This window comes from Oryza sativa, chromosome 5 (genome assembly GCF_034140825.1).
Source record: "Oryza sativa Japonica Group chromosome 5, ASM3414082v1".
Classification (NCBI taxonomy): Eukaryota; Viridiplantae; Streptophyta; class Magnoliopsida; order Poales; family Poaceae; genus Oryza; species Oryza sativa.
The window spans coordinates 26,545,010-26,556,638 of record NC_089039.1 but is presented as its reverse complement, the minus strand read 5'-3'; the positions used below and the strand labels follow the sequence as shown (position 1 = coordinate 26,556,638).

Below are 11,629 nucleotides of genomic sequence, written 5' to 3'. Positions count from 1 at the left end.
GCGCTGCTGCGCCGTCATGACCAAGTTAGCCACATCATCCAGCCAACGTCGAGCTGGAGTCTCTGGATCGGGGACGACGGGCGGGTGACGCAGGAGCGCGCCCGCAGCCTGGAGCGCGCCCTGGGGCGTGCTGCCATCGCCGTAGACGAGGAGGCGACGCTCCCCGTCTCGCCGTCCTTCTCCATCACCCGTGGGTGGCGAAGTCGCGGATCTTTCGATCCCCTCGAGCGCCTCCTCCCGCCCAAGACTTCGGCGAGAGGGAGACGGTGGAGTACGAGCTCGACGGCGCGGGTTCCGCTCCCTGTCGTCACCGCTAGCGCTCGGAGAGAGGTTGTGCGCCACTACCCGTTCGGCCATTGGGCTGAGCGGGAGAAACTTGGCGCACACGAAAGAGGACGAGGGCCCGAAAAACACACGCGCCCCCTACCTGGCGCGCCAGATGACGGAGCGTGAGGCTCCTCACCGGGAGACCGCGCAGGCCCCCCTTTGCCGGTTCGGCCGGGGGCGCTGAGTGAGGTTCTTCACCCTCGATCTGTGGAATGTACGCGAGAGAGCAAACGCACGAGACACGGGCGATGTAGACAGGTTCGGGCCGCTGGGAAGCGTAATACCCTACTCCTGTGTTCTGGTGGGCATGTGTGAGAAAAAGTTACAGAGAGCCGGCAAGCAAGAGAGTTCCAGCTCTAGAACCCCTCCTTTTTCCTCCTCCTTTTCCTCCTCTTTTTCTTCTCTTTCCTTTTTTCTCCCCCTCTTCTCGTGGGCAAGGTCCTCCTTTTATATTTCAAGGGGATACCACATGCACCACTTCTAACTACTCTTCCTTTGGGTGGAGACCCACCCTATCTTGACCAAATCTTGACACGCGCCTCCGCCTTGAAGCTGAATCAACGCCTGTCTTTGAATGATGCCCAACGCCGTCACTTGTCAGACACAGGGGATCACCCTGTCATTTCTTCATCTTCCGGCGGAGATTTGCAATGGCCGCTGTTCGAATGACCCTCCGATGGGATGGGTCATACCTGCCTCCACTCCGCCGGAAGCTGATGCAATATGAGAGCACGGTTGTCTGCTGATGACGTGACCGGCGTCGGACCAGTGACAGACCGGTCATTCTTGTCCACTACGCGTCAGTTCGGCATGCCACACACCTGCCCTTCTTCATACAGTGCCTTCCTTGCAATGGTTGCGATGAAGCCTGGCATGAATCGAGCCGGGACTGACGTGCTAATCCCAGGAGTTACCACGCCGGCTCCAGCTAGGGATGAGTGCCAAGAGGCTCTCATCATTCCGACGGGACGGGGCGAGGCGTATGACAGGCTGCCTGCTGCCATCTAACCCGCGATCTGACCGGTCTGTGACCGGTCACACACTGCGACCGGTCACGGACCGGATATGCGTGCGCCATGCCGCATTAAATGCGGCGTGGCGCGCTTGTTCATCCCGCAATAAATGCGGTTAGGTGAGCGCCGCTGTGCCCACCTAACCCACACACGTGGCGCCAATACCACAGGGGGTCGGGGCGCCCCAGCCCTCGGGGCCGAAACAGGAGCGGCCCGACCCCTCGGGGAGACAGAGGAGGGGGTGGCCAAGTCTCCCTCGGGCCCGACCCCCCCGAGGGGGTCAGGCCACGTGGGTGACCGCGGCTGCCCAAGCCTCTAGTCACGATACCCCCGATCCCATGTCACCGACAGTTAGTAAGTATGGTTTGTTAACATTTGTCATTGTTAAATGTTAGTAGAGATATTAAAGTAGTCGTATGGTTTAATGAGTTGTTAGTTAGTACATGTAATTAATTTCTTATGTGTTAAAATAGGTAGAAGGTTGCAGCTGATGGAAGCCGCCGCCGTTGCCGCCACCGTCGTCGCCGGCTCGTGGAAGCGTGGCTTGAGGGGTCAAGCGCGACCATCGCCGCCACCTCTAGCTCGTTCCTGCCTACACCTACCCGGCCCTGCCTTCCTTTAGCGTGAGCGCTAATGGAGACTGCCCTCGCCGCCAACACATGCTTCAGCGAGGATAGGGTGAGGATTGAGGAACTAGAAAGCCATATGACATGTGGGCCCTACAAATTTTTGTATTTGGTATTACTGACTGGATTACCATGTGTGCGTCACATCGGACTAAAACCGCTTCGGAGTGAGTTAGGGGGGTAATTCGTCCGGTATAAGTAGTTTAGGGTTTTAAATGTCCAGTTTTGTGGTTTAGGGGGTAATTCGTACTAACACGATTGTTCGGAGGGTAATTCGTACTTTTTCCTTTGTGTTTTGTCTATCTTAAATTTGGAAATTACTGATACGATCAGTATACTTACGGCATTTTAATTTGTAGAGTTGAGTAGTTAAGACAACAAAAGCTCCAACTACTAATTCAAAATATAATATTTTTTATTACTCTTTTCTTTTTCTTCACCTTTATACAACCAAGTTTTTGAGAGAGAGGGAGTACATAGCTCGGTTGACAGAATGCTGCCAAGACCTAGCCACTGTGTAGAGGTGTAAGTTCCAACCACATCCTAAAAATATATTCCTAGCATTTTTCATGTTTCTTCGTTTTAACACCACGTTTGCACTCTGCTCCACTTGGTATTATCAGTTTTTGTTCTTTCAAAAATTCATAAATTGTATTTATAATGAATCAAGTGAATATAACATTAAAAGTTGCTGTGGTGTAGTGGTTATCACGTCAGTCTTACACACTGAAGGTCTCCAGTTCGATCCTGGGCAGCAACAGTTTTTTTATTCTGCATTTTATTTAATCCTTTTCCATTTTTTTCTGCATTTTATATCTAACCCTTTTCCTTCAATTTCAATGCCTTTTAAATTCCTTTTCCATCTACAATTTCAATGCTGGATCATCTGCCGCGCAGGTAAAAAAACATCGACGAAGCGAAGTGATCTGTCCCTTCAGCAACAGCTAGTCAGCTACGATTCACAAAGCGGAATCACTTCCAGTGAGTCTCGAATCCGCCACTCCAACGAAGCGCACACGAGAGAGAAGGGAGGGAGGAAAGAATCGCGATGAGAGGCGCGCTCGGCGGCAGGAGCCGGGCGCGGCAGAACGCGATGCGGTCGGGCCTGGTGGTGCTGGGCGCCGCCGCCTTCGGCTACCTCTCCTTCCGCGTCGGCTTCAAGCCCTACCTCGACCGCGCCCAGGAGGCCATGGACGACACCACCCACCACGGCTCCGCCTCCGGTGCCGCCGCCCAGCCTGACCACGCCGGGGAAGAAGACGACGTCGCGACGTCCAAGGACCCGGCCGTCGTGCTCCGCGACTGAGGCCGCTCGTCGAAGCTTCCGTAGAGGTTGGTGCCTTTTGCTTTTGGTTGGTTGTGCCATTCCGTCGAACACCTTGTGTGCAGCTCGTAGCGGAGCTGCAATCTTGCGCGGAGAGTGCTGTTGCTGAATAAACACTTCACATTACCAACAGACTTGAGCATGCATGTCGTTCTCTTCATAGAACACAGTTACTGTCTTGCTGATGAACATAAGTGCTGAAGTGCAAATGGGCGCTACTGAATTTGTCGAGCTCTTCGATTCTAATAAAGATTCTGCTTAGATTTAGCATGTTGTGTTTTTTCTTTATCTACGCCCTCCGCGATTAATGAAAGCTTCCAAACGGCTAATCAATTCCCATGCCATTTTTTGAGATGGAACTTCCAATTTCATATTGTTATAGCCTAGATAAATGTGATTACTGATGAGATTGTTCCAAGTAGTTCAACTCAGCTCAACATAGTCAGTCAGCACTCAGCACCCACCAAACTGAGCAGCAAAAAGTCCACTTTACGTCCCTAGAATTATAGGTTGAGTTTTGTGGAGATTATGGGTACCCCATACCCACACGGCATGGTTATCCGACTAGTTATAGGGGATAACTTATATATATGAAATATGTAACAGATCATGACTTGGGTATTACGTTTCCCTGTATATTATGGAACGGCCTAAAGTCCTGGTTTGATAAGATTGTAAAGTAGATTTAGGAAACCGATACCGTATTGGTTAAGGTTTCTATCTTGTAACCCTGCCCCCCAACCTATATAAGGAGGGCAGGGAGCCCCCTCTAGGGGCAGGAGACAACCTGATCATCAGATCAATACACACCCGGCGGATTCAAATCCCCAAACAGGAGTAGGGTATTACCTCTCATTGAGAGGGCCTGAACCTGTCTAAATCCTTTGTCTCCGCATCCATCCACTTTTAGGTCTCGTGCGCTACCCCCTTTTATTATTGCCGAATCCATGTTTCGACAGTTGGCGCGCCAGGTAGGGGTAAACGCCGAGTTTCCTGACGACGAGTGCGATGGAATCAACTTTATGAGTCGCCGGCTTCGTCTTCGCTTTGGGAGCTCCTTGATTCCTCGCCGCCGACGACTTCAACAAGACGAATCGTCGCTGCTATTCTCTGCCTGATCTTGTTCGCATCAGCACGACGGCAACGACGGGGCAACGACAGTTCGACGGATTTGATGGTCGTCCTCGTCCACCACCAAGCCTACTGGTCCAATCTACCCAACGAGGATGCCATGGTGTTGCAAGATGGATCTACAAACACGAAGCATGCCAAAACCGATCTAATCGGATGCATAGGAGACGGCTGCAGCCACGCCGATGCCTTCCTGCCGTCCTGCGTCGTGCTGATGGACACCAACGCCGCCCGCGACTGCGACCTCCGCCTCCTCCGCTCCGTCTCGGAGTCAGTCGAAGAGATCAATCTCGGCGAGTTTTTTCCTTTTAATCTCCGACTTCGCCGGGTTTTTTCCTTTTCAACTTATTGTTGTTTATTAGATTGATCTCTAAATGTCAGATTAATCTCTCTTGGTATTTTCTGCTGTTTGCATGTAACGCCGCGGCACTACTCTTGCCGACTGGTGTTTTCGTCTGCATGGCTGGCCTATTATGCCGCTGCTGTTGGGCGTCAACGACTTCACCGCCGGCCTGCCTCCGTTGCCGCCGAGTGGTGCCTCCGCCTACACGGCTGGCCTATTATGCCGCCGTTGTTGGGCGTCTACGACTTCACCGCCGGCCTGCCTCCGTTGCCGCCGAGTGGTGCCTCCGCCTACACGGCTGGCCTATTATGCTGCCGCTGTTGGGCGTCTACGACTTCACCGCCGGCTTGCCTCCGTTGCCGCCGAGTGGTGCCTCCGCCTACATGGCTGGCCTATTATGCCGCTGCTGTTGGGCGTCTACGACTTCACCGCCGGCCCGCCTCCGTCGCCGCCGAGTGGTGCCTCCGCCTACACGGCTGGCCTATTATGCCGCCGCTGTTGGGTGTCTACGACTTCACCGCCGGCCTGCCTCCGTCGCCGCCGACTGGTGTCCTCGCCTATACGGTTGGTTGGTCACACCACCGTTCATGGGCGTCCACGTCTTTACCGACCGGCTGGCCTTCGTCGCCGCCGCTGTTGGGCGTCTACGACTTCACCGCCGGCTTGCCTCCGTCGCCGCCGAGTGGTGCCTCCGCCTGCACGGCTGGCCTATTATGCGGCCGCTGTTGGGCGTCTACGACTTCACCGCCGGCTTGCCTCCGTTGCCGCCGAGTGGTGCCTCCGCCTACACGGCTGGCCTATTATGCCGCCGCTGTTGGGCGTCTACGACTTCACCGCCGGCTTGCCTCCGTAGCCGCCGAGTGGTGCCTCCGCCTACACGGCTGGCCTATTATGCCGCTGCTGTTGGGCGTCTACGACTTCACCGCCGGCCCGCCTCCGTCGCCGCCGAGTGGTGCCTCCGCCTACACGGCTGGCCTATTATGCCGCCGCTGTTGGGCGTCTACGACTTCACCGCCGGCCTGCCTCCGTCGCCGCCGACTGGTGTCCTCGCCTATACGGTTGGTTGGTCACACCACCGTTCATGGGCGTCCACGTCTTTACCGACCGGCTGGCCTTCGTCGCCGCCGACTGGTGCCTCCGCCTGCACGGCTGGCCTATTATGCCGCCGCTGTTGGGCGTCTACGACTTCACCGCCGGCCTGCCTCCGTCGCCGCCGAGTGGTGCCTCCGCCTACACGGCTGGCCTATTATGCCGCCGCTGTTGGGCGTCTACGACTTCACCGCCGGCCTGCCTCCGTCGCCGCCGAGTGGTGCCTCCGCCTACACGGCTGGCCTATTATGCCGCCGCTGTTGGGCGTCTATGACTTCACTGCCGGCCTACCTCCGTCGCCGCCGACTGGTGTCCTCGCCTATACGGTTGGTTGGTCACACCACCGTTCATGGGCGTCCACGTCTTCACCACCGGCCTGCCTCCGTCGCCGCCGAGTGGTGCCTCCGCCTACACGGCTGGCCTATCATGCCGCCGCTGTTGGGCGTCTACGACTTCACCGCCGGCCTGCCTCCGTCGCCGCCGATTGGTGCCTCCGCCTACACGGCTGGCCTATTATGCCGCCGCTGTTGGGCGTCTACGACTTCACCGCCGGCCTGCCTCCGTCGCCGCCGGGTGGTGCCTCCGCCTACACGGCTGGCCTATTATGCCGCCGCTGTTGGGCGTCTACGACTTCACCGCCGGCTTGCCTTCGCCGCCGCCGACTGGTGTTTTTGCCTATACGGTTGGCGGACTTCGCCGCTGTTAATGGGCTTCATCATCTACACCACTGGCTTGGTTCCACTGGCGCCGACTGGTGTTTTTGTCACCATTGATGGACTGCTTTATTCCCACATCGGCTACTTCTGCTGTCATCGAGGGAACACGACAAAGCTAAGTCATCATTTATTTTATTCTTTATATGATATTTTGTCTTTTCCTTTGCCTCACTACATCAACTGGTTCGCCGTTGACTAGTGAGTCGGGGGCTATTGATGTTATATCATATTTTTTAAACAATTTTTATAATATTTATCTTGATTGCTTGCGACATAATCTGAGTACAAAAGTACCTATCGAGTTATGGAGTTCTATCTTCCTATGCTTTCCGTTTGGTTTGCCAATGGATGGTTGCCTTTGGGCCGATTCCTAGCACCCGGGGGCTCGTTGGATGGACCGAGTAACGCAAGGTGCTAAGTATTATTCGGAATAAATCAAAAGCATAGAGATAAGATAAATTTATTTTCTGCTCTTAATAATTGCAAAAGTACCTAAGTAGTAAATTCTGATCCGTGAAACTTTGTTCCATTAATGACGAACTCATGTCACTCATATGCATGTTTGGGAAATGCCTAGGCCGACTCCCGATGCTTGGGGACTATGACTAGTCGGGCAGAGTGTTTAAACGTACAGAATCATCTGCTCGGGGAAATCAAAATTGACAAGAGGAGAAATACATATTTATAAATATTTTAAAATACTTGATTTTTTCTCGAGTATTATATTTATATCAGATACTACTCATCCTATATGTTTGTTCTGCAGGATCCAGATCCAGATATGCATAAAATGGATTCATGGCTTTAAGCTTATCTCTTACGCTCCAGGAATGGATCAGTCAGAACATCACCGCCGGCCTGCCTCCGTCGCCGCCGAGTGGTGCCTCCGCCTACACGGCTGGCCTATTATGCCGCCGCTGTTGGGCGTCTACGACTTCACCGCCGGCTTGCCTCCGTCGCCGCCGAGTGGTGCCTCCGCCTACACGGCTGGCCTATTATGCCGCCGCTGTTGGGCGTCTACGACTTCACCGCCGGCCTGCCTCCGTCGCCGCCGAGTGGTGCCTCCGCCTACACGGCTGGCCTATTATGCCGCCGCTGTTGGGCGTCTACGACTTCACCGCCGGCCTGCCTCCGTCGCCGCCGACTGGTGCCTCCGCCTACACGGCTGGCCTATTATGCCGCCGCTGTTGGGCGTCTACGACTTCACCGCCGGCCTGCCTCCGTCGCCGCCGACTGGTGCCCTCGCCTATATGGTTGGTTGGTCACACCACCGTTCATGGGCGTCCACGTCTTCACCGCCGGCCTGCCTTCGCCGCCGCCGACTGGTGTTTCCGCCTGCACGGCTGGCCTTTATGCCGCCGTTGTTGGGCGTCTACGTCTTCACCGACCGGCTTGCCTTCGCCGCCGCCGACTGGTGTATCCGCCTGCACGGCTGGCCTTTATGCCGCCGTTGTTGGGCGTCTACGTCTTCACCGACCGGCTTGCCTTCGCCGCCGCCGACTGGTGTTTCCGCCTGCACGGCTGGCCTTTATGCCGCCGTTGTTGGGCGTCTACGTTTTCACCGACCGGCTTGCCTTCGCCGCCACCGACTGGTGTATCCGCCTGCACGGCTGGCCTTTATGCCGCCGTTGTTGGGCGTCTACGTCTTCACCGACCGGCTTGCCTTCGCCGCCGCCGACTGGTGTTTCCGCCTGCACGGCTGGCCTTTATGCCGCCGTTGTTGGGCGTCTACGTCTTCACCGACCGGCTTGCCTTCGCCGCCGCCGACTGGTGTCTCCGCCTGCACGGCTGGCCTTTATGCCGCCGTTGTTGGGCGTCTACGTCTTCACCGACCGGCTTGCCTCCCCCCCTCCGACTGGTGTCTCCGCCTGCACGGCTGGCCTTTATGCCGCCGTTGTTGGGCGTCTACGTCTTCACCGACCGGCTGCCTCGACCGCCGCCGACTGGTGTTTCCGCCTGCACGGCTGGCTTATTATGCTGCCGTTGTTGGGCGTCTACGTCTTCACCGACCGGCCGCCGCATCCGCCGCTGACTGGTGTCACCGCCTGCACGGCTGGCCTGTTATAACGCCAACTGATGCTATCTTCTTCACGGCTGGCTACATCGCTGTCACTACTAATAGGCATCAGTATCTTCAACACAAGCTGCCTACGTTTGCCATGGCTGCCGACTAGTTTCTTCACTTCCATGGCTGCATGATTCTGCCAGTGTTGATTGGCCTATTATGCCGCTGTTGTTGGGCATCTACATCTTCATCGCCGGTCGTCTCGTCTGCTGCTGACTAGTGCCCTTACCTCTACGTCTGGTTTATACAGCTACCACTACTGATGGACATCATCGTCTTTCGTCGCCGACTGGTTATGCTGTCGCCGACTAGTGCTTTTATTTTCACAACTGCGCGTCTTCGCTACCAGCTTGCTTCTGTTGCCGCCGACTCGTGTTCACTTCATCACGGCGATGCAACTTTGTCATCATGGTGGAGCGACTTCATCTTTATTATCTTCGTCACTGGCAAACTCTATTGCTGCTACTTCGCAAGTTTTGCTTCTTCACCAACCACGACGTCTTTGTGAACCTCGACATCTCGGCATGCGATGCCGTGTTATTTTACTACAACAAGTGGCTCTCCAATATTCAAGATTTCTACTTGGACATCTTCAACACATATCTTCAATCAAGCAATGACTATTCGATGACAAGAAGCTACAGTTCTCGACTCTATGTTTAGTTGTTTCCCAACTAATCAAAGAGTCGGGGGCTACACAAATACAAGGCTCAAAATTTGACAAATTTTATGTCAAGCTGAAGAAATCAATTCATCAACCCACGAGTCAACTCCAGGAGTCATTATCTTCATCTTTGCTTCGGAGCAGACATTCTACTTCAACAACTTCAAATATTTCGCACCTCTGCTTCATCGACCCTGACATCTCTGCTGTTGCTAATGGATGATTATGTTTTCGCCGACTTATTATTTCACCTTCACGGTTGACCTACTATGCAAATGCTGATGAGCGTCTTTGTCATTATCATTGGTTGCTACACTGCTATTGGCTGGATCACCGACATCGTCATCTTCATCATGTCGGTTGCGTTTGTCGTCGTCAAGTATTTTCTTCATCTTCATGATTGGTGGATTTCGTCATCGTCTTTGATGCGTGTCTACATCTTCACCGTCGGCTTGCTTTCATCACCACCGACTGATTATTTCGTCGCCGCCGACTGCTCTGTCGTTGTTGTTGGGGGCCTTCATCTTCATTGCTAGCTGACCTGATTGCTGCCGACTGGTTTCTTCGCCTCTGCGGCTGTGCAACTTCATCACTTTTGATTGGAATCACTATCTTCCCTACCACCAATATTTTTGCCACCTCTGGTGGGCAATATTCTCTCTATATTGGTTGTCTTGTCTATATGCTAACTGCGTCAGCTACCATCAATGAACAATTGTGACTACGTGCTCAGGGGCTTACTAGCTCAAATACAAGTATTATATCTTCAATTTGGACTTGCTCCGGATACATGCAACATGAATTCATGATCATGGGTCTATTTTATATGCTCAAAGACTGGACTATTTATTATTCCCCGTAAGGGCTATCAACCGAATACTTGCGCCAGTCGGGATTCAATTATTATATTTATTTTGGAGTATCCCATAAGGGATAATCATTCAGATCAGAAGCTATTCATATGAGCTACACTTGGTCTATATTACCCGGAAGATTTATTACTCGGGAGCATGTTACATGCGTCATCCTTTAAAGGGTGTCGAAGGCATATTTTTTGGCCTAGGCCTAATATGTCTGCAGCCCATATTTTCAGGTGTGGCCTGTCACGTTCTTTTAGGGACTTAGGCACTTTTTGCTTAGGCCAAAGTGCGCGTGATCAAGTGCCCAATACCTTAAAATCCTTTTATACCGCAGTTACTTAACTTTTTAGGAGTTGGTACAATGCATCTTAAAAGGTGTCAAACAGTAAAGCTGTCACATCCTGATTTTCGTTTCAAGATTTATAAATTATTTAATAAATTATTAATAGAATTTATATTAAATGTTCTTTAAGTTACAAGTGAAGTTAAATGTGGGAAATAAAATTTCTTAAATCTAAAGCATGGATGGATTTAATTTTTGTTAAATTCTCCATGGTTAAGTCAACTCTCTGAAATTTTCTCGGATTTTTCAGAGCTCAATTCTTAAATAATACAAAGAACAGTTCAGTAATTATTTGATCATTAATGATCTAAGTATAATTGTTAAGAGCTTTTCTTGTTTAAAAATCCTTAACTTATAAATTGTTGTTTAAAAGGAATTATTAGAAATGATTTTAAAAGCCTAAAAGAGAATATCTAATTTTAATTTGCTAAATCTCAATATAAAAAGGGGCCAGATAAAATTTCATTAAATACTTTGCTTAATTCTATAATTCCTAGATTTTTCTGGGATTTATTTGAGCTAAGGAAGTATTTTTAATAAATGGAATTGCATTTAAGAAATAATTTAATTGAAAAAGGTTTTAAAAAGTCTTCTTTTGGCTTTGGGCCGAAAGCCGGCCCAAAACCCTTCTCTCTCTTTCCCTCGGCCCAGCCGGCCCAGTCCGCCGAGCCGCCGCTCTCCTCTCTCTCTCAGCCGCTGACAGGTGGGCCCCACCTGTCAGGTTCGTCTTCCTCGAGCCGCCGCTGCCGCCCGAAACCCTAGCGCGCCGCCGTCGCCGTTTCCTTCCAAATCCGGCCGCTCCTTTCCTTCTCCGGCCGAATTGATTGAGGGGAAACAATCTCCGGGATCTCCTCTACCTTTTCTCCTTTGGAAACATCGGCTAAATCGTTTTGGAAGTTCGTGGAATAGAGTTCGATTCGGATCGGCCTCTTTCCTTCAAGCCGCGAGCTTTCCTTCTAGTCGCCGGCCGCCGTGGGCCTTTGCCGCCGCCTCCTTGCACCTATATAAGGACCCCCGAGCTCCCCTCTACCCGTCGCCTCCTTTGCCTTAGCCTGCCGTCGCGTCTAGCGCCGCCTCCGCGTAGCCCTAGTCGCCGCCGTCATTGTCGTCGGTTCAGCCGCGCCGCGC

General features: G+C 52.7%; 1 protein-coding gene and 1 non-coding gene across 2 annotated transcripts; both read left to right on the top strand.

The window, feature by feature from the left end:
• The first annotated feature begins 2,653 nt into the window (after window positions 1-2,653).
• TRNAV-UAC (transfer RNA valine (anticodon UAC)) lies at window positions 2,654-2,726 on the top strand. The gene has a single exon. It is a non-coding gene; the product is annotated as a tRNA-Val (tRNA).
• A 208-nt stretch (window positions 2,727-2,934) lies between these two features.
• Window positions 2,935-3,557, top strand: LOC4339421 (uncharacterized). Its single transcript, XM_015783304.3, has one exon. It carries the CDS (start codon window positions 3,015-3,017, stop codon window positions 3,270-3,272), a length of 258 nt encoding a protein of 85 aa, XP_015638790.1. The 5' UTR covers window positions 2,935-3,014; the 3' UTR covers window positions 3,273-3,557.
• Window positions 3,558-11,629: the final 8,072 nt, after the last annotated feature.

Excerpts from the sequence above, each read along its gene's own strand:
- LOC4339421 (XM_015783304.3), top strand. The coding sequence starts at position 3,015 with ATGAGAGGCGCGCTCGGCGGCAGGAGCCGGGCGCGGCAGAACGCGATG.